This window comes from Lontra canadensis, unplaced genomic scaffold (genome assembly GCF_010015895.1).
Source record: "Lontra canadensis isolate GAN:19392208 unplaced genomic scaffold, GSC_riverotter_1.0 scaffold164, whole genome shotgun sequence".
In the NCBI taxonomy this organism is placed as follows: Eukaryota; Metazoa; Chordata; class Mammalia; order Carnivora; family Mustelidae; genus Lontra; species Lontra canadensis.
This window is the reverse complement of record NW_022631158.1, coordinates 1833130-1855908: the sequence shown is the minus strand read 5'-3', so window position 1 is coordinate 1855908 and position 22779 is coordinate 1833130. Positions and strand designations below refer to the sequence as shown.

General features: G+C 50.7%; 1 protein-coding gene across 7 annotated transcripts in view; it reads left to right on the top strand.

Moving 5' to 3' along the window:
• Window positions 1-416: 416 nt before the first annotated feature.
• The window catches only part of NOS1AP (nitric oxide synthase 1 adaptor protein), a 260575-nt gene continuing 238212 nt past the window's right edge, over window positions 417-22779 (top strand). For 3 of the 7 annotated variants that reach the window (XM_032845457.1, XM_032845450.1, XM_032845452.1), the window contains exon 1: window positions 418-878. In XM_032845457.1, coding sequence (XP_032701348.1) covers window positions 774-878 — 105 coding nt within the window. In that variant the 5' untranslated portion in view covers window positions 418-773. Of the gene's footprint in view, window positions 879-22779 lie in introns of all 7 variants that reach the window. The other 4 variants (XM_032845453.1, XM_032845449.1, XM_032845454.1 and 1 more) reach the window with 2 other exon arrangements.

The window sequence follows — 22779 nt, the reverse complement described above, 5'->3', positions numbered from 1 at the left end:
CTGGGCCTTCCCGGGAGAACATAAACACCCGACAATAAACACCGCCCCTCCCCCCCACAACAAAAACAGAACATCCAAGGCGCTGCTGCGGCGGCTGACCCTCGGCACCCGGCTCCGAACGTGACCATAAAAACAGAAGCAGGGCTGAGCCCGGGCGCCCGGGATCACGGTGCAACTGGCGGGCCAGGCCGCAGGGCTCTCCTGCCTGGCAGGGCGGGCACGGCCCTCCCCGGGACTTTCACCTGCTCTGCGGGCGGGCGTCGCGGGGCGGTGCCAGTGCGGGCGCGGGGCGGGGCCTGGGCGCCCGTGGGAGGAGCCGACCCAGGCCCCGCCCCGCAGGAGGAGCGGCTCCCGAGCGGCCGATCCGGCGTCTCCGTGACAGGCGCCCCGCTCCGCCGCCGCTGCTGCCGCCGCCGCCGCCGCCGCCGCCGCTGCTGCTGCCGCCGCCGCCTTTTCTTCCTCGTCCCGGGCAGCCGCCGTGCCGGGTCCCGCTTCGGGCCGCGCGCCCACCGCTCCCTTCCCCCGGCCCGGCGCCGCCCGCTCCCGCCGCCGCCGCCGCCGCCCTCCTCGCCCGCAGGAATCGCGCGGCCACAGCGCCGCCCGCAGCCGCGCAGCCCGCTGCCGTCCGGCCCTCGGCGCCGCTCGGGTCCCGGCTCCCGCGGCCGCCGCGCGCCCCTCCCCTCCCCTCCCCTCCCCTCCTCACCCCTCCCGGGTCTGGCCAGCCCCTTCCCGCCGCCGCCTCTGGAGGAGCCGGTCCACCGCGGGTCACCACCATGCCCAGCAAAACCAAGTACAACCTTGTGGACGATGGGCACGACCTGCGGATCCCCTTGCACAACGAGGACGCCTTCCAGCACGGCATCTGCTTCGAGGCCAAGGTGAGGGGCCCCGAAGGGGGGCAATACCCGCCTGGGGGCACGTCCGAGCGGACGCGGGGCTGGCGGGCCAGGCTGATGTGGGGGACTTTCTGTTAGGGAGGTGACTCCCCTGGTCGGGACTGAATTCCGCGGGCTCCTGCCCAGAACTGCTTCAGAGCGGCTGAGAAGTTCGGGCGGTTTTGCTGCGCCCCCTCCTCCCACCTGCAGACTCCCCCATCCTCACCTCCCGGGACTGCCTGACTTCCCGATCCCTCCTTCCGAGCAGGAGAAGCCAGCGGGGGAGCGCAGCCTGGACCCCTGATTCTTTAGAATCGCTTTGGGGAAGCTCTGGTCTTATTTACCTGCTGGGATCCCGCGGGAGAGGTGCTTTCAGGAAGGTTTTTTTTGTTTTTGTTTTTGCTTTTTTAAAGGGGGGAATGCCTACTTCCTGATCGAGGAGAATAATACAGGGGTGTTTCTGTGTTTGTTTTTGTTCTAGATTTCAGGTAACCGGGTCCAGGTGTCAGTCACTTCTTAAATGCCTGATTTGCCAGGACTTCTTTGCAGGCGCCAGTCGTTGAAGGGGGAGGGGTGAAAGCTGCCCATTTGCTAGTTTTGTGGCGTAATGTTAAGTTTCAGCAGCTAGTAGGGAACCGCTGTTGAAGAATTTAGCGGGGATGACTGGAATTTTCAGCGCCAAGGCCAGAGCCCGGGTCCGTCCTTGGGGAGGGGGCGGGGCGCAAGCCTCTGGACTGGACCAGGAGGTGCGCTGTATGGCTGGCCCCCTGGGATGCACTTCCCAGAGGGAGGCGTTCTGGTTCCTGCGATCGCAGCTGGGCTCCCGCTGCCCATCGCTTGCGGAAAGTGCTTCTGCTCTTCCTTCGTGCCGCCTGACCCCAAAGACTCAGAGTTTCTCAGCACCTGCAGCGTGCCTGTCGCTGTTAAGTGACAGAAGGTATTGCCCCTGCCAGGAGGTTGTTTTTTAGGTTCTTGCTGGTTTTGAAAAGACAGTACTTTAGATGTGGAGACAGTTTTACTCTCCGTTCCCTTTTTTCCTTCGTGGCTTTGAAGATGCAGGTTGTTATCTCAGGCAAGGGTGATTCCGTCAGGTGGCTATTTCCCTCAATTTGTGAAATATTTTTTGAGTGTCTGACACGTGCCCAATGCAGTCAGTTACCTTTAGATCTTTTTCCTTCTCATGGGGATGTGTGAATTGGTGAATCTTACTCCCCCTCCCCACCCCATAACCTTCCCCCAACCACATTTGCTTGAGCTAGGACCCCCCTGCCTCCATCCCACTCAGACCCTGTGGTGGAAAGCAGAGCGGAATTAGTGGGTATGGCTGGGACCAGAGTGGGGCTGTAGCCAAGATCTTATCTTGTTTCTCTCAGAATAGATCTGGTTGGTCTAAGATGGGATGTTTGGGTTAATTTTTGTCCAGGCCTGTTGCTCTGGTGAGCCTTTTTCACTTTACAGCATGGCTTTTCATTGTGCTCATAATTCAGTTTTCTTGGATATCTGTAAACTGGGGAATTGGCTTTGTCTTGTTTGGTTCACCAGTGCTCTGTTTCACAAGAATGAGGGCAAGAAAGGGGATCAAGAATTAAAGTGTTTTAAAACCTTTTTAACTCTTTTTTGCACAGTCTCTGCCTTTGGTCCCGACGAGGTGTCAAAATGCAACAGGCATAAAAATCCTATTGAAAAGTCAGATTCTTGCCACCCCCAATTCTAATTTGACACATCTGGGGGGAGCCTGGGACTGGGTACCTTTAAGGGGGATTGTAGTGATTTAATGCAAGTGGCTGGGACCAGATTTTGAGAAATATTGGGTTTGAGGCTTGCCTCCAACTTGCTGGATCTTATCTTCACCTTCCTTACATGGAATTTCTTTTCTAAGCAAATGTCTGGGGCCTGCGTGATGTAGTTCCTCTAGTGACTTCCCCGGGTTCACACACAGTGGTGCTTGATTGGAGGGTGGGGAGCCACAGCTGGTCCAGGCTGTTCCCAATGCAGATCTGAGACACAGGCAACCAAGGGGTTCTGCCCTGAGAACGGCAAGGTAGAGGAGAAAGCACAGGGCTGACTCAGGACTGGTCCTAACTCCCAGCCCTTTGTAATCGATGCTGGACACCAGGACGTTCAAACCGCATCAGCTGGGACCTGAGTAGTGGTGGAATCCGATTTTCTGTCCCAGATGCATCTGATAAGCACCTCCTCGGGCTGGTTTCCACCTTCCACCAGAGCAGGATCTGTGGACCTTCACGCTCCTTGGGATTTCAAGGTTAAATCTGCACCACATTCATTTTGGAAAAAGCACGGGCTGGGAAATGTAAATGCAATCTCTCTGCCTTGTCAGATCCCCTTGGAAAATGGGCCCAGGTCTTTTCTGTCCCAAGGGCTGACAGGTTTTCAGAATCAACACTGGATAGAGGACTGTTTGGATGGATGCCACTCATTTTCAGGCCTCTGCAGGGATTGAAAGGGTACGGCTGGGGTTGAAGGGTGTCTGGGAGTCAGAGGGTCGGTGCATTGAAAAACAACATCATGAGGGTGCCTGGGTGGCTCAGTGGGTTAAGTGTAGGACTCTTGATTTCGGCTCAGGTCATGATCTCAGGGTAGACAGATCAAGCCCCGATGAGCTCCATGCTGGTTGAGGAGCCGGCTTAAGATGTTCTTTCCTTCTCCCCCATCTCTCTCTCTCAAAGAAAAAAAAAAAGAAAGAAAGAAAACAAAAAACATCATGCACTTAATCTCGGATGTTTTTCACTCGTGGTTTCATGTGATTCTCACTGCTTTCCTGGAGGTGGGTCTCCTCATGTCTTATAAATGATGGTATAGGCTGGGGAGGTTGTTGCCTGCTGTAGTGCACACAGCATTTCAACTACTGGGAGCTTTGACTCCTTCAGACTCCCAGATCGCGTGTTATTTAGTCATTTTTATGGCGTGTCCACTCTGTGCTGGGCGGTGGTCTGATTCATGGCTCCCTGGCGGGACATTCTCAAGTTGCTGGCCTCTCGGACTCTGATGTAGGAAATTCCGTAAACTTTTAGTGTTGGGCTGTTTGCAGATATCCCCTTGGGTTGGGCGCTGCTCCTAAGGGATTACCTGCCCTCCGTGGGCAGCATGGGTGCCTAGCCCACTGATCCTTGCAGGGAGGTGGGTGGTAAAATCTCACTCGGCCTAATGGCTTGTGTGGCTGCTCTGTCCCTGCCTCTCCCTCTGTCCTCATGTGTCTTCCTGGTAGCCAGTGCCACTGACCGACTGTCTCCCCATGCTGGGTGAGGAGGGGACTGGGCATGGCTTTGGTGGTTATGCATTTTGTAGGTGTTTTTTTTTCTTTTTAATTCGCATGGGACTTTCCCATACAAAGCCTTTTCTTCAGGTAGAAACAGAAGCATTCATGTCCTCTCTGTTTCTCCAATGAAAAAAATTGGGGATCAGAGGGATTAACTCATCTAGCATCACAGAACTGCTCCAACCATCTGATTCTAGCTGATATTTAGTGAGGACTTACTACAAGCCATGGAGCTGCTGCTGCCCCAGGGCTGTTGTCTCCTGGTTCTGCTTCCTCCTCCTGATGCCCAGTCTGTATACCCAGCGCTCATCGCCTCAGCCCTTCCCGGAGACCATGGGTCTAGCGCAGACTGTCGCAACCGGAAAGCACCTCAGCTTACCTAGGACACAACCCCCTGCTTTTACAGCCGAGGAAACTGCAGTGCAGGGGAAGTCATTGACCCAGGCTCACCTCGCTAGATAAGATGAGATCCAGGACTCAGGCCTGCTTTCCTGGCTTCAAGTCAGTTTCAGGAATCTCTTGTTGCTTAACCGATTACCCGAACACGAAGTGGCTTTAAGCAGCATTTGTTTATTTTGTGTGCCAGGAATTCAGGCGGGGCTTGGCTGGGCTGTTCTTCTGTTGTACGTCTTGTTGTTGATGGGCTCAGTCATTTGGCTTCATGTAGCTGTGGCTGGGCCCGGTTGGAAGGTCCTCGAAGGCCTCTCTCACATGGCTGGTTCTCCCAGTGGTGGTTCTCTCCACGGGGTCTCTTGGATGTCCTCATAGCATGATGGCCCTTTTATGTGGCAGCTGGGTTTGGGGAGGGAGTGTTCCAAGCAATGAAGGCAGAGCCTTGAAGGCCTGTCCTCCAAAGTTAACACAAGGTCATTTTTTTATTCTGTTGGTTAAATCAGGCCATAGGCTGGCTCAGGTTCAAGGGGAGGAGAGGTGGACTTCATTCCTGAGGGGCGAGCATTAAGGTCACATTGTACGGGTGCACACGAGGTGGGAGAGATTGCCTAAGCTGTCTTTGGGTCACGGTTGGCTATGAGATTTTGTGCCCCTCTGCATACACTGTCTGCAGGGATGTGCGTGTTCTTTGAGGATGTTGGATCCTGCCTCTGTGTGGAACCCCTGCCCCAGCATCAGGGGCATACATAGCCAGCAGTAACAAAGTATTTGTCAAGTGGAAGAAAGTACCCACTGTAGAAAGTCTGAAAGCAGTAAAGATATTGTCCTATTGTGGAGTGATTTTGCAGTTGGGGAGCTCTTGGTCAAATCTGAACTGTGCTGTCTGGTCATATTTCCCTCCTTGCTAAATGGAGGTTTCCGTGATTTGGATTTTAGAGATTCCAGAAACCCTGGACGGCAGGCTGCCTGTGGATGCCTCTTGAGCATGCTGTGGCGAGGGCTTCCAGATTAGGACATTACATTATTGGTTCACCATAAATGGGGTGCTCTGCCTCATACTTGAGCGCGTAGCATGGTGAAGAGCTCTCACCCCGACTCCACAATATCCTGGGTGTGGGAGTTTTGCCTCCAAGATCTTGTCTTCTGGACCAGTAGGGGTTCAAATGGAGGGCCTGCTGTAGATACCAACACTGCCAGTGAAGCAGAGTTTCATTTCACCTTCTTACGTATTTGTCCAGATTCTTTAAAACTCACTGTAATCTTTTTTTATTTTTAATTAAGTGAGCTCTGCCCCCAACATGGGCTTTGAACTCACGACCCCAAGATCAAGAATTGAGTGCTCTACTGACGGATCTAGCCCGGCGCCCCTCCCTTTGTTATCTTCTGCCAGACCTCTTTTGGGGGGCAGTCAGTTTCAGGGATGCAGCGCTGCCCTGAGATGATGGCTGTTTTTATTTGTGCAGGTGCCCCACTGTGTTCCTCCACAGCGGATGTTTGGGGATCTGCTGGGCGGGTCTGTTTCTACCTAGCCATACATTTCATGAATTGATGGCTTTCAGTCTTGTCTCCTTGGCGCAGAATGTCTGTTGACCTTTGCCAGTCATTATGTCCAAGACCCTAATCAGACTCACCGTTTATTATCGCTTACTCATAATGCTGCTACTTCCAAGAACTTGAACTTTCAGAATGCTTTCTTTGACTATAATTATCCGCCTCCTCACACCCTCATCGCCTTGAGGCCTTTAGTTCCCTGGTGAACTTGCCATCTTTGTCCTGCTTCCCAGGGCTGCCTGGGGCCATGCCCATGACCCTTTCTGCTCCTTCCACTTTGCTGCCCAACATTGCAAACTTGGTGTCTGCTGCTTTCCTTCCTCTTTTTGGAAAATGAGCTTCCTTTCCCCGCAACATTCTGAGAGTTTTATTGAGGCATAAGTCACATGCCGTACAGTTCACTAACGTGAAATACACAATTAGGGGGTTTTAGTATATTCACAGATACATGCACCCATCACTATAGTCGGTTTTGGGATATTTTCATCACCTCAAAAAGAAACCTCCATACTCTCAATTTAGCATCCCCCTACCCTCCCATCCATCCCAGCCCTAAGCAATCATTAAACTACTTTCTGTCTCTAGATTTGCCTATTCTTGACATTTCGTATCCATGAAATCATATAATATGTTTTTGTGTGCATATGAGTGGCATCTTTTTTTTTTAAGATTTATTTAATTGAGAGAGAGTGCACCCACACACACACGGGGGGGAAAGGAACAGAGGGAGAGAATCTCTAAGCAGACTCCCCGCTGAGTGTGGAGCCCGATGAGGGGCTCGATCTCACCATCCTGAGATCACAACCTGAGCTGGAACCAAGAGTCGGATGCTTAGTGGACTGAGCCAGCCAGGCGCCCTGCGGGTGACATCACTAACTTAGCATGTTTTCAGTCCGTATTGAAGCCGGGGTGAGTGCTTCATTCCTTTTAATGGCCAAATCATACACCACTGCGTGGGCATACCACATTTTGTTTATCCATTTATCCACCGATGGCTGCTGAGGTTCCTTCTTTAGGTTCTATGAAGACTTCTTCTGTAAACACGAGTGTCCCTGTTTTGGTGGGGATGTCCGTTTTCATTTCTTGTGGGTAGATAAGGAAGAATGGAATTGCCTGGTCTCCTAGTAACTGGGTTTCACTCTTTGTGGAACCGGTAGGGGCTGTTTCCAGTGTGGTTGCCCCATTCGCACCAGCGGGGTTTGGGTTTCCCATGTCCTCAACGGCACTTGCTATTGTCTGGCTTTTTGAGTCTAGCCAGTCTGGTGGGTGTGGAAATGCTGTCTCATTGTGGTTTTGATTTGCATTTCTCTGATGAATAACGATACAGAACATCTTCTCATGTGTTTATTGGCCATTTATATGTCGTCTTCAGATAAATGTCTATTCAGATCCTTGACCCATTTTTGGATGGTCTTTTTTCTTTTTTTTAAGGATTTTATTCATTTATTTGACACAGAGAAAGAGATCACAAGTAGGCAGAGAGGTAGGGAGAGGGGGAAGCAAGCTCCCCGCTGAGCAGAGAGCCCGATGCGGGCCTCGATCCCAGGACCCTGGGATCATGACCTGAGCCAAAGGCAGAGGCTTACCACTGAGCCACCCAGGCGCCCCTTGGACTGTCTTTTTAAAAAAGTTCTTGAGCTGTAAAAGTTCCTTATTCTGTATTCAAGTCCTTTATATAGATGTGAGCGCATTTCCCCCATCCTGCGGGTCGTCTTTTTACCTTCTTGATGCTGCCCTTTGAAACACAGATGTTCTTCGTTGTGATGAAGTCCAATTATATATTTTTTCCTTGTCCTGCTTCCTTTTATGAGATCCCTCTGCCCTCTGCAGAGTTCTTGTTCCATCTCCCCTGCACTGGCACCCACCCCCTTTCCCTGGGCCCACCTTCCTCCCCAGTTCGCCACTTGTCTCTGCCTAGGAATGCTGCCGACCTTCCCTACATGACTCTCTGCATCTCTTTCTTTAACAAGTGTCCCTCCCTCCCTTTCGCAGCTCAGTCCCGGGAGAGAGCTGTCTAGTCTCTGCAGTTTCCCCGGGTCTCTTCAGCTCCCGGAGGTGTGCTGACTTCTGTCCTGGCTCCCACATATAGGAACTGTTGTACTGTTTTCCCTTTTCTGTCCTTGTTCCTTGCTGATTTTCTTGCTGTGCAGCCTGTCCTCCTCCTCGGAATGCCTTAGTCTGCTCTCTGAGCAGGCTCTCAGGTGGCTGTGCTCTGCCTGTCCCTCTCACTTGCCCTCCTCCTCCTTGCCGGCTGTTCCCTCTCCTCCCTTGGACCTCTCCTGTGAGGGCTTGTTTGCATCCCCTCCTCGCTGCTAGGCAGGTTGGCTCCTGGACCTCTAACTCTAGTCTAGCCTGCAGATCTCTGTTTGCTGCTTCCGCTGACTGTCTCTGCCCCAAGGAACATGGATAAGCTGGCAAATCTCTCTGACTTGGGGCCTCTCTTAGTGACCCCACCATGCTCTCGGGCACTGAGGCCTGACATTTTGGAGCACTGCCTGGACCCTTTGGTTTAACAGCTGACTCATCGGCTGGTCACTGGATCCCCATTGTGGCCAGGCTCTTCTCTCCGTGAATCCCCATATCAAGTCAGTTGCTGAGTTCTTGAATCTTCTCGATGATCTCCACCCATGCACCCTGCCTGTTCCATCCTTTCCCACCTCTGGCTGGTTCAGACGCTAACTGCCTCTTCCCAGACTGTTTGAATAACTTTCTGGAGGCCTCCACTTGATCCTATAAACTTTTGCTCTGATAATTTTCCTGCAATATAATTATGTTGTCCTCCTACTCAAAAACACAAAGAGTCTCCAAACCTACTATATTAGATCCAAAATTCTTAGCATGATATTCAGGGCTGTTTTTGAACAATTCCCCTTATCACCCCACACTCCGAGCCGATCAGAGTATACCCCATTCCCTAGGCTCCCATGTCATGTCCCACACAGACCTAGCCTAGTGTCACTTGCTGGGGCAGATGTGACCTGTCCCTCCTCTGTGTTGAGGGGACTAACCAGACCCCACTGTGCAGTTAAGCAGCTCTGATTTTTTTCTCCCTGTGCCATCATCAGGGGCCTTGTCACTTTGGGTCCTCCCACCCGCATGCCTTCTGCAGTGCTGAGTGCAGTGCCTTGCATAGAGAATGTGTATTTGCAGTAAATGAACATAATTTCTGAGATCCTCCCTGTGAGGACTGCCAGGAGGGCGCTGACGTGAGCCCAAGGACTGGATAGGCCTCCGCCAGCTCCCATCCCCTCCTGACCTGGTCTCTTGCTCTGTGTCTCTGACTTGCAGTCCCCTGGCCTCCCAGGACGCACGCCCTCCACGTAGCCCGCCCTGGCCTCTTCCTTCCAGAGGAAGTGCCGAGTAAGCATTTTCCCTGAATTAAATGGAATCCCTATGATGGATGTGCCATGGAATTAGAATCTTTGATTACAGAACATCTGGCCAGTTTCAGGAGGAGATAATTGTCATTTATTAGTAAAAGGAAAAACCCAAAACATTTTCAGCCTGTTGTGTTCTCATTAATGAATTGGTACCCCCCACCCCCATTCATTGTTTTGTTTTAACTCGCTAGTTTATAATCTTGGGACATGGATTTTGTTGACAGTATAGTATAGCGTGAATTCAGGACCCAGACTGTGCTTGGGTCCAAATCCTGGCCCTGTCCCTCTCTTGCTGTGTGACCTTCTGTGAGTTACTCAACATCTGTCCCATGATACCCTGGTCTGTAAAAAGAGGGTACACGTACCCCTACCTCCTGGGGTAAATGAGTTGCACATGGAACGCCTCGTGCAGAGCCTGGCCCAGACTGGGCTGCCATTATTATTATTATTATTATTATTTTGTCCTACAAATTGCACCATAGGTTGCATCTGTGCGTGGTTGTAATCTGCGGCGTTAGATTCATTCTTTGGCAAGTCAGAGGCCTGGTAGTGTATCCACGCCGCACGCCCGTTTAAAGCTGTAGCTACAGGACCACTTGGATTCCCAAAGTTGCAACTCAGTGTGGCTGCTTTGGGGGCTTAAAATAGCTGTCAGCCTCCTCGGGAGGGAATTAAAAAAAAAAAAAAAGGGTTAACTAGCTTCTGGTGCATGCCCCCATCACATGTGTTTCAGCCTTTAATCCTCATTAGGATTAAAAAATCACAGAATCTTCTGGCGTGCGGGATGCTGTCTGTCTTCACTGTCTTTCCCTGAATGTCTTGGATAAATATTTCTTTAAGCAGAGGTAATCTAAGCTGAAGGAATCTGGCATCATGGGATTAATTAATATCTTGTGATGCTTACATTTCCCTTTTCAATTTTTCGATTCAGCATCATGTTTCCTTGTAAGCCCCGGAGCAGCTGGCTTTAGAAGTTACTTACCGGGGCAATTCCAGCAGGTTTCACGTCCAGAATGCCCGAACACTTGGGACCCCTTGTCTCCCTCCCCCACCCCCGCCCCCCAGCATGTGAGCCCGGCGGTTTTCTTGTCGGTTTTCTGCAGCACTTGACCTGCAGCACTTGACGGGGTCTTGTGGGCCTTACCCCTGATGGTCCATCTGTGCAAGTGGAGGGCTGTGGGCTCTCTCCCATTTATTCTGGAAGCTACCATGTTCCCGGGAGGACTGTTCACCTGACCAGCCTTGAGAGCTGAATGAGACCTGGAACTCTCCTGCACCCAGAACATTCTGAACTGCGGAGAGGGAGACTCATGCTTGCAGAATTGCCCCAGGTCCTGGGTTGAGTGCTGCTGTTCCCTGCTGGTTGGGTGTGTGCATCTCTGACCTCCCAGTATAGGCTGAAGCTCCTCTAGAGCCCAGCGGAGCTGAGCTGCCAGCTGCCTCATGCTGTCCACATCATAGAAAGCCAATATCATCATCACGATCATTTTAAAAGCACTCACTGTGTTCCAGGCCCTGTTCATATTCTCTGAAATGATTAGTCTTCCCAGCAGCCTTGGGAGTGAAGGTACTCTTATTTCCCGTTTTACATTTGGGGAAGCCGAGGCATAGGGAGACAGAGTTTGGTAATGGATGGGTCCCCCTGGCCAAAGCCAGGCGTCTGGGCTCAGGCATTATCACTGCCGATCTTTAAGAGCTAATGTCTATCAAGATCCATATTTTACGCTTGGTTCTCAGCATTTTACGTATGTTGACTGATTTAATCTTTACAGTGGCCCTGTAGGGGGGGAAGGTGCTGTTCCCATTTCGCAGATGAGGAAACCGAGGCACATCTCTTTAGGCTGGATCGAATGGGCAAATGGTCTGTTAGAGCGGGTGGTCTCGCACCTCCCACCGAGGTCCTGCCTGGGACCCGGGGACCGGTCTGCTATGTGCCAGTGGGCAACAGGCCACTTGCAAAGACCCCTCTGGTGCGCCATGTTGCTGCTGTCTAGACACGGACGTGTGGCATCCGTGAGCGGGCCAGCGGCTGGGTGGAGAGGAGCTTGGGAGGCCCTTCCTTCCTGAAGAGTGTTATTTGCTGGGCTCTGGCCATGCACTTCCTGTGTCGTGGGGGGCTCCACTCCCCCTCACCACCCCTCTTCCTCCCGGCCACTTCCACGGCCCTTCTCGGCCTTTCTGGGCTCCTGAGGACCCGTCCTCTTGGCCTGGAGGCCCCTCCAGGAGAGAGTGAATGCGGGCCGCCTCCCGCCGGGGAGCCCCTGTCGCTCTCGATTGGAGCTCTCAGCCCACAGCCCACCACAGAGAGGCTCCTCAGTGGTGCCCTTTTGTTCGGGCTTGATTGGGGACGCTTCCGTTTTTGTGTTGGCCTCTCTGGATGGGCAGAGGCGCTCATGTGGAAGCGTTTTCTTTTTCTGCCAAGAGGAAGATTAATGTTTCCCAGGGGCCGAGTGACAGGTAGCATGACATCTCACTCCCACGCTCCTTCCACATAATCACACATGACCTGTACCTGGGCTGTGGTGGCGTTTCCAAGCTGGCCCTCCACGTGTGTGGATTTTCTTTTCTTTAATTTGGCAGTGCCACTTGAACGCGTCGTATCCTGGGCACCCGTCCCCAGAGTAGGATTGAAACTTGACCCCTGGACTCAAGGTTACTGAAATGCAACTCTTTCCTCCTTCAGGTCAAGAATTTTGCAGCCTCCTTCCACCAGGAGAATCTCCCGCAAATGCCTTCCATTAGCGAAAGCAGCTGTTCTCAAACTTTGGCGTCTCTCAGAATCATCTGGAAATCAATAAAAATACAGAGGCCTGGGCTTGTTGAAGGAGGATTAGGGCCTAATCTGTCGTGATCACATGTCTTCCAGGTGATGCTGATAGACACCCTAATTTGATGAAGCTGGAGCACTGGTTCTCACATCTGGTGCTCATCCGGGAGTTAAGAAAACACGTTCTGATGGCGGGCTGTTCTCCGTGATTCGAATTCAGTTAGTAGGGGGTGCCTCCTGGAAGTTGCAGTTTTCTTGTCTTCTGTTTCTTTGCTGAGGCTGTTTTTTTTTTCCTCCCCAAGCATATACTTAAATGAAGCCTGCTTTAACATTTTGGTCAGATAATTCTAATATAGCCTCCTCTTGGTGTTGGCATCTGTATTGTCTTCTCTCATTCATGTCGAGATTTTCTTGGTTCCTGGAGTGATGAATGATTTTTGATTGAAACCTGGACGTTTTGGGTATTAGGAGCTTCTGGGTCTTAATTAAATCTTCTGTTTCAGCAAGGTGCTCCTCCCCGTGGCAGGGGAGGGGAGTGCTGTCTCATTACCGTCAGGCGGGGATGGAAGTCTAGAGTCTTTATTGGCCTCGGCTGAGACCACGCCGGAGCCGGGTGGAAGTGCCTCACTGGTGGTACTTGTGGGGTCTCCGCTGACCCTCTGCCTGTTTAACCGCTGGGTGGTGGTGAAAGTTCTGGACTCTCTGGTAGGCCTCCTCTGACCCCCAGCAGGGAGGGGTGGGGAGGCCATGTTATCCTGCTGGCCCGGCTTCCCTTCAGCCCTTCCCTATAGCCCCGGGAAGAAGGAAAGGGTGAAGCATCTCTTTCCAGCCTGATGAAGGCAGATGTCAGGTTTCTTTCTTTTTTTTTTTTTTAACATTTTATTTAAGAGAGAGAGAGAGAGAGAGAGAGAGAGTACACAAGTAGGGGGATCAGGAGAGGGAGAAGCAGGCTCCCTGCTGAGCAGGGAGCCCAATGTGGGGCTCAGTCCCAGGACTCTGAGATCATGACCTGAGCCTAAGGCAGATGCTTCACCCACTGAGCCACCCAGGTGCCCCAAAAAGCAAGTTTCTTGAACCAGCAGATGGGGGCACGGTTTTCTTCTGTGACGCTGGGCTAGAGTAGGGCTGTCATTATCTAAAACTCTGTCATATGGAGCTGCCCCCATCCTGGTCCTTTAGGCTGGAGAAAGCAGGCTCATCTTGGGACTTTTTAAAAAAAATATTTTTTTTATTTATTTGACAGAGAGCGAGAGAGAGCACAAGTAGGCAGAGAGGCAGGCAGAGAGAGAGGGGGAAGCAGGCTCCCTGCTGAGCAGAGAGCCTGATGCGGGGCTCGATCCCAGTACCCCAGGATCATGACCCCAGCCGAAGGCAGAGGCTTTAACCCACTGAGCCACTCAGGCGCCCCTACCAATAGCATTTAGTTCTGTCATGGATTCTCTCTCTCTTTTTTTTTCTAAAGATTTATTTATTTATTTGATGGAGAGAGAGAGAGAGATCACAAGTAGGCAGAGAGGGAGGCAGAGAGGTGGGGGGGGGGCGGGAAGCAGGCTCTCTGCTGGCCAGAGAGCCCGATGGGCTCGATCCCAGGACCCTGGGATCATGACCTGAGCCGAAGGCAGAGGCTTAACACACTGAGCCACCCAGGCGCCCCTCATCTTGGGACTTTTAAAAAAATTTTTATTTTTTTAGGAATCTCTGCAGCCAACGTGGGACTTGAACTCAACAACCAGGAGATCAAGAGTTGCTTATTCTTGGGACTGAGCCAGCCAGGCGTCCTGGGATTTTTTAAATTGTCCCTCTGTTGGCTTTCCTGGGTCTCTGATTTCTCCAGCAACCAGTCTGGGATACATGAGGCAGAAAGAAAACCCAGGGAACCCTACTGCCACGTTGTGCCTTGGGTGCTGAGGTCCCTGGCTGGTTGGCCTTCTTTCCGTCTTTGAGTTCTCTTCTGCTTGTTTTCTATGTCCTAGCTGGCGTTCTCAGTGCTTGTCAGCGGGAGGATTAGAGGGGTGCGTGAAAGAGGTGATGGGGGACTAAGGTGCAAACTAGCAGTTACAGAGTAAGTCCGAGATGAACAGTGCAGCAGAGGGAGCTTGGTCGATGATCTTGTAATAACATCGCAGGGTTATCGGATGATGATGACGCTTGTCCTCATGAGCACCGAGTGACAAGTGAACTTGTTGAAGCGATGTGTACACCCAAAACTAGAACCTTGTCCTCTGTATGTCGGTAATGCTCCCCCAGGTGATTGCAATCAATTCAGGACGCATAATTGAGAATCTCGGGGTCAGCGGCTGGAGCCAGCCGAGGCAGTTCTGGTGGAATGACCAGAGGCCCTGGTCTCTTCCCCGAGGGCTGGTCTTTATGAATCTTTGTGTAACCTCTCCTAAGTCCTTAGGACCCTGATAGTCCCTTTCCTTCCATAGATTTATGGCTTCCCTCCATGTGGCCCGTTCTGAAGCTAACTTGTGTTCCCAGAATACATGTTCCTAACTGCAGGTGTAGAAATAGATCCAGTCCTATAGGACGTATTTATCGTGCTTCTGTACTGGGGGCACAGTGCTTGGTGTTGGGGTCAGAGAGCCAGAAGACTGGATGGTGACTGGAAGGCCGTCCCACTAGCTGGGTAGATACGGATATGTGGAAAGATGGGCACAATGGTAGGTGTGGGTAGGAGCACATACCATGTGCTGGCTGTTCTCTGAGGTGCCTTACACCCTTTCTCGTTCAGTCCTTGTAAGTACACTGCATGAGAGATGGTATTTTCTCTTATCATGGTGGTTTAGGAGGCTCCATATTAAGTGACTTGTCCAAGGTCACTCTGTCCCCAAATCTAGGCAACACTGGACCACGAATTTGCTAAAACAAGGCCTTGCGTTTTCCAGTGGTTGTTCTACTGAGTTCTTTCCACGAGCTGTGGGTACTGCTGTGCTGGGGGAGAGCTTATCTGTCCATCTTCTTCCCCAGTCCCAGGACGGTGTTCCAAGGCTGTGGTTAGTGGCTTGGTCTGTGACTTTGCAAGGGGTCCTGCAGGGGCATGAAATGAGGATTCTTGAGTGTCAGAATGTCACTGTAGTAGTTGTGTAAAGAGTGGGTTGCGTGTGTGTGTGTGTGTGTGTGTGTGTGTGTGTGTATTGGTAGGGGGTAGTAATAGACCGGTGAGAGCTGTTTGCAGCTGGAACCAGGGCCCATGTTCCCTACTGGAAGTTGCCAAGAGGTGCAGGCACATTTCAGTTTGGAAGGATCATGTGTATGAATAATGACGGGAGTGGGCAGCTTTTAGGGAAGTGAAGGAGAAGGGAAAGGTGTGCTGTGGTGGGATGGGAGTGGGGGAGACGAAGGTTTATATGTAGGGTTTTAGTACTTTTTTTTTTTTTAAGATGAAGAAAACCACACATATGAAGAAATGCATGAGGTAGGAGGACCCATACCCCAGGAAGCTTTTAAATACCAGGCTTGGGGGATACCTGGGTGACTCAGTCGGTTAAATGTCTGCCTTCGGCTCAGGTCGTGATCCCAGGGTCCTGGAATGGAGTCCTGCATCAGGCTCCTTGCTCAGCGGGGAGCCTGCTTCTCCCTCTACCTCTGCCTGACACTCTGCCTGCTTGTGCGCTCTCTCTCTGACAAATAAATAAATAAAATTTTAAAAATACCAGGCTTGGGCGCCTGGGTGGCTCAGTGGGTTGGGCCGCTGCCTTCAGCTCAGGTCATGATCTCAGGGTCCTGGGATCGAGTCCTGCATCGGGCTCTCTGCTCAGCGGGGAGCCTGCTTCCCTCTCTCTCTCTCTCTCTCTCTCTCTCTCTGCCTGCCTCTCCATCTACTTGTGACTCTCTCTGTCAAATAAATAAATAAAATCTTAAAAAAAAATTAAAAAAAAAAATACCAGGCTTGAGAGATGTGGCTTGTAAACCGTAGGGAACAAAAAATGTTTCTAGGGGATGACCTACATGCATGTGTGTATGAATGCACACACACAGTGCCTTGGGACAAGGAGAGAGAGAAGAGCTGTTTGTAAAAATAAAGCCAACAGGGGACCAGTGCTAAAAACCCAGGTGTAGGACCCCAACCAGGGTGACAAATGGTGGGGGATATGGAAGTGAAGGGGTAGAGGCAGAGAAGTTACAAAGACAGACTAGGGCCAGGCTGTATTGGGAAGGAGAGTCAGAAAAGCTGCAGAGTTAAATACTCGGTGCTTCCTAGGAAAGTGGATCGGATCACTGGGACTCGTGTGACAAAGCTTTAAACCACCTCCATTAGAGGATCCTCTAAAGTCTCAACTGCATGAACTTGAAAGGTGGTTTCACTTGCCTCCTCTCTCTGTCTGGCCCGAAGCTGTTGGCTAGGGCTGGACCCTTGGCTGTGCCAAGTCCTGATGTCTCGGGTGGAATTCTCTACCTTCCTTGAGCGGTCCTGACGTCTCTCACTCCCTCAGAGCTGGGGAAGCACGTTAAGGCTGCTGCCATGCGGCAGTTTCATGTCTGTTCAGCCGCACGATGAGCATGAGACTGTGTCTGTGGGAGCCTCTCGTAGAAGGCGGAAAAGGCTGGGCGGGCTGCTCAGAAGGTCTGGCTAGCTGGCCGTCTCCGCAAGCTGGGATTAGGACGACGCCTTCTCCCTCCCGGTCTCTTCTTGAAGTGGAGGTTGCTGAAACCTGAGAACTTCAGGTGGCGATTCTAGAAGTCACTGGTGACAGATCTGTAATGGGTTCCTGAGGCTAATAATATTGTTAGAGGCATCAGACAGCAACTTCTGGGGTGTCCCTAGGCCTTTGGCTAATGTTCCCTGCCTATATCCCAACCACTTCTGTCTCGTACAGTGTACCCCGCCCCCCCGTCCCCCTCTGTGGTAACTGCTGGCCAGTGGGGTCCCCGAGGGAACACCATGTCTGACGCACTATGGACGCATAACAGGTGCACCACTGACCTTGCATGAACAAGCGAATGAGGCCGACGTCACTAAGCACGCATTGCTTCGCTCCTCCCCGTGTTTCCCTGGTGTCTTTGGAGTGGGAGCCCTGGCCTCACTCTTGCCTCGGGAATTCTGCTTTGACCAGCCTGCTTGTTGTCTGAGTTGTGTTGGACGTATTTCTCAAACTGGTTTTTGTGGAGAGTGCGGGGTGTTGGACTTTGCCCTCCCAGCCTTTCCCTTGGCAAGACGGTGTAGATTTCTATGGTCAGAGGCTCCTTTTCCTTTACTGAAGGTGATCCAGCCTGTGGCCGGAAGCTGGCTTCCTCGTTGCCCTGCTAGGATGGGTTTGTCCGCTCCATCCTCCTCTTACAGGGCTTCCCGCCTCAAAGGCTGTTTTCCCACTGGTCTCCCGACTTTGGGAGGTGGTCTTCCTTGAATTGCTAAGCACCATTTGGCTTATAACCTGTTCTTTGTGTACGTAGCCTGGGCCCTACATGAGGGGGTTGAGCTTCTGGGTTTTCGGCAGTAGCTGCTCAGTAAACACATGGAGATGTGAGTGGAATGCAGCAGGGGTTTGGTGTGTCAGGGTGAGGCTGCTCCCCTCAGGTCCTTAGAGGTCAGGCGCCTCACGGCAGTTATGCCTTCTGGTGATGATTTCCTTTTCCCAGCAGTAGCTTATTAAGATGTCTGAACTACATGTGTGAGGCTGCGGACCCCCGTCTTCTGCAGGGGGAGGGCTCGCTGCCCTGGTTCTGCCACATGGGAGGGATGCCCCTTCTTGCTCCCTGCTGGTCATGTCTTCACCAGCGTTTCCTCCTTACCCAGGGAGGCTGGGGCTGGGGAGACCTGGATATGGCACATAGGATGGCGGCAGAGCCAACCCTACCCTTCCTTGGATCAACAGCCTGGACCTTGTCCCTTTCATCTCTTTGTACTTCAGGCCCCCCCACCTGTAAGACACCAGAGCCGAACTCTCACAGCTGAAATCTCAGCGGATCCCCGAGGTCCCCTCCAACTCCAAGAGTCTGATTCTGTTGGACTCTTCCCATTCCTTCTGCACACCATCCCCCTTTCCCGATGAAGTCACATCCCAGTTACCTGATGTCCACATATTGGTTGACAGATCAATTAGAGCAAACAGCCAGAATGCAGCCAGATGGCACGTGGTGCTCCTGTGTTCCCGGCCGCGGTGCGCCCGCTCTCGGGTGTGGGAGGGGGATCTGGTGCTCCTGCCCCAAGCTGTTCTTCTGTGTGTTGCTGAAGTAACCACACGCAGGCAGAATTTATTCGCTCCATGTCTTATGTTCTCAAATATTTACACCTTTTTCTCCTCTGGGGGGGTGGGGAGACCTTCGAAGTCTCAGTTGTCCATTTTTCCCTATTGCAGCCAAAAGAGAAGTTTTGAAAACAGTAGAACACTACAGGGTCATGTTTTGCAGAAAGGCAAAGGAGGGGGAAAAAACAAAAGACTGAGCTTGGCCTTGGATTTTGTAGAAATTCAGGGGGTGGGGCCTCTGTGTGCCTGCCAGCTCTCGGGCCTGCCAGGCCTTCGTCCTGAGGGCAGCCTTCTCGCCCTCTTCATATGTCAATGGAGCTTTGCAAACCCAGCTGTGCCTTCCGATCCCCACGAGAACTTACAAAACAGAGATGCCTCTGTCCCCTAGGGATTCTCCTTTCCTCTACCTGGGCTGGGGCCTTTCTATCCCTGTAATTTAAAAGCTCCCAGGAGATTGCTCGCGCAGCCAGGAGACTTATGTGCACGCAGGCAGGCCCTGGTTATTTAGAACGACCAGCTGATCGGGACAGAATGCCTTTCTGTGGCTTTCCACAGAGAGGCATAACTGAACGAGGGATTGGATATGCTTGCGGATGCTAACGCAGCACTTTGCCTCCCCGCAGGTAAGACCGTGGGGGCCCCAGGTGCGTAGGTCTCCATCAGAAGGTGGCTGGCAGGTTTGGTGGCAGCTGGCCAAGAGGGTTGGAGGGCCATCCACGCGACGGTGATGGTTTCCTCCGTGAAGCCAGAAGGTGAGAGCCTGTAAGCTGAAGCATTTGGCTGGGCACTGCCGATGATTGCCTTGATGTGTTGTGTGGGACCCGCCAGGGCTGATCCACGTCTCCCTCCCCGTCCTGTGATACATCTTTCTTTGCGTTGGTGAATGCACCCTCCCTGGTAGCTGGCCTCTCTTTTGGGCCTGGGAGATTTCCCTCTCCATCTTCCCTGGTCTCTTGCTGTTCTCCTTCCCCCTTCTCCTCTCTTCGGCTCCTCCTATTTTTTTTCTGCCACAGACTGGATTCTGCCATTTCTAGTATCTTTTAATGCAAGATGGCTTTTCAAGACCACTGTATGGGCACCTGAGATGATTTTTATTTATTTTAAATTTTTATTTATTTTTGTAAAGACTTTATTTGACACAGAGCAAGCACAAGCAGGGGGATCAGCAGGGAGAGGGGGAAGTAGGCTCCCCACAGAGCAGGAAGCCCAATGCAGGGCTCAATCCCAGGACCCCAGGATCATGACCTGAGCCGAAGGCAACCACTTAACCAACTGAGCCACCTAGGCGCCCTGATGCTGACTTTTATTTCTAAATAAAAATCAGTATGGGAAAATGGCTGGGAAAATACATACAAAGAGAGCTCAAGAATGAATGTGACAGATATGAATGTACTTATGAGTTCATAGTCCTATTTCCAACTCAACTACAACTCAAGACTGAGGTTTCTTTTTTTTTCTTTTAATTTTTTTTGTTTTTAAAGATTTTATTTGAGAATGAGAATGTGTGAGCAGGGGTGAGGAGCAGCAAAGGGAGAGAGATGAGCAGACTCTGTGTGGAGCTTGACCTAGGGCTCAATCCCAGAACCCTGAGATGATGACCTGAGCTAAAATGGAGAATCGGGTATTTAACCAACTGAGTCCCCCCACCCAGGTGCCCTAGACTATGAGGTTTTTTTCTTAACCTCTATTTCATCTGTGCTATCACACTGAATTCTAGTTTTCAAGTGCATAGGGAATGATAGAATTCAATATCCTGTAATTACTCATTTGGTCTATCCCATAATACCCAGGCTGCTGTCTCCAAATAGTAGATACTAATACCAGCATCAATTATAATGCTGAACACATTCAAAAGCCTTGTTTGCCAGGCCACCCCTATACTCTGCCATTCAAAAGAATGGCTGTCCTAGCTCCTTGCAGTACTCTGAGTAACATACGGCCCCTTGTGTCCATGTCCTGATCTCTAGTACCTGTACTTGTTACTTTATATGGCAAAGACTGCATTTGTGATGAAGGATCTTGAGAAGGGAGATGATCCAGGTGGGTTCTAAAAGCCACCATACATGCCCTTATAAGGAGGGGGCAGAAACCTTCCAGAAAAGGAAAAGAACCAGGTGATCTTGGAGGCAGAAATGGGGTGATGTGGCTACCAGAAGCTGGATGAGAAAGGAACAGGTTATCCCCTAAACCCCTTGGAGAGAGGGTAGCCTGCCAACACCATGATTTTGGTCGGGGAAAAAGATTTTGGACTCCTGGCCTCCGGAACTATAACAGAATAAGCTGCTGTTATCCCAAGTCACCAAACATGTGATAATTTGTCACAGCAGCTGTAGGAGACTGATACAGTCACATGGCCTTTACACATTGTAATCGCTCCTTTTTAATGCCCACATAGCCTTATTCCTTAATGACTATATACTTCAAATACTTCTATCCTTGTTTCTTGTTATTTTATTTATCTGAAGTTCATTCTCTGGGATCCTGAAGGACTCATGGAACAATATTTCTAGGTCTAGGTATGCCTTATAGTTTTCTTAGAGTGTGTCTTTATTCTGAGTCTGTGTTCTCACGTACATAATATGCTCTCTCTGAGGTTTTCAATACATATATATGGGGGGTAGTTTGAGTTACTGTTCTTAGAGTTCTATTCCCCTGCTTTGATTTTGTTTTGCAAGGACCCCTCTTAACCCTATGTTGGTTCTTCTTTGTCCATCTTCACTATTTGTCGTGTTCAAGTCCCTTTGATGTGTATTTTTCATCTGAACACATTCCTGACTTTTCAGGAGTTTTGTTAGGTCTATTTTTTTTCTTCCTTATAGTTTAGTTTTTGTTTCTAAAATGATTATTTTTAAAATTTCTGATTCTCGAATTTAGTCACTTCTGAATTTTCATAATTCTAACTTATGTTTTCATGTCTTGCATAATTTACTTTTTAAAATAATTTTAGCTCATTTTGAAATGATGTTACATTTTAACATTTTTTGAATGTCTCTCTGGCGTGTTTTCATTGTTCCACATCTCCAGAGCTATTTTGTTTGGTCCTTATTATTTTTCTTCTAGAGCTGCCTATGGAGTTGACCCTGATACTTTCTTTAATTTTTATGTGAACTTGCTTTCCTGAATTTTTAAAAGGATGTGAGGTTCAGGAGGATTTTTGACTCCACAGTTCTGTTTTCAGTTGGATGAGGACAACGTTGTGGTTCTGTTTCCCGCTCCCACTTTTTTGGGAATCTTTTCTTTCCTTTGTCCCTGTTGGCTGCCCCACCCAATTTTAATTCTGCTGTGGGTGGTTTCTCCTCTCTGTGGGATCCTGTCCTGGTAAGTCCGTTGAGAGTTCATGGAGGCTGGAGCTGCCCTCATTCTTTGGACCTCATTGTGGGCCCTGCACAACAAATGTGGTTCTCTACTTTTCCTACTGTGGTCTTCAGTGAGTACCTGTTGGCCCTTTTGGGGTTCTCTTCTCTCCATCCTCACAGGCCCATTGCTTCCCTTTGTTTTTTCCCCACACAGACACCAACACTATGTTGGCTGCTGATTTGTACCCATCCACATGTATTTTGGGGATTATGGGGCTACCTTGCCACCACTTTTTTTTTTATGGTGTCCATGAGTTTTTAATTTTGTTACTTAGTTGCCCAGTTTTTAAGGATTGCTGAGGGCCTGATAATTATGTGGTCCCATTACTGCCATTTTCCCAGAATTGGCATTCCATCTTTTTATTTCCCCTATGATTGGGCAAACTGCTGACTGAGAGTTTAAAAGTTGTTTTCCTCCCCATGAATCAGCAAAAGGTGTAAATATTTGAGAACATAAGACATGGAGCGAATAAATTCTGCTTACGTGTGGTTGCATTTGAGCAACATATTGATGAGCAGTTAAGGGAAGAAAGAACACCAGTTCCTTCCTCCCACACCCCTGAGAGCGGGCACTGCACAGCCGGGAACATGGGGAACACCACGTGCCGTCTGGCTGCATTCTGGCTGTTTGCTCTAATTGATCTGTCAACCAGTATGTGGACATTAGGTAATTGGGATGTGACTTCATCGGGAAAGGGGGATGGTGTACAGAAGGAATGGGAAGAGTCCAACAGAATCAGACTCTTGGAGTTGGAGGGGACCTCAGGCATCCGCTGAGATTTCAGCTGTGAGAGTTCGGCTCTGGTGTCTTACAGGTGGGGGGGCCTGAAGTACAAAGAGATGAAAGGGACAAGGTCCAGGCTGTTGATCCAAGGAAGGGTAGGGTTGGCTCTGCCGCCATCCGGGGCTCCTATGTGCCATATCCAGGTCTCCCCTGACCCAGGGCCTCCCTGCTGTGTAAAGGGTAAACAGACTATTGTCAAGTTGAAGAG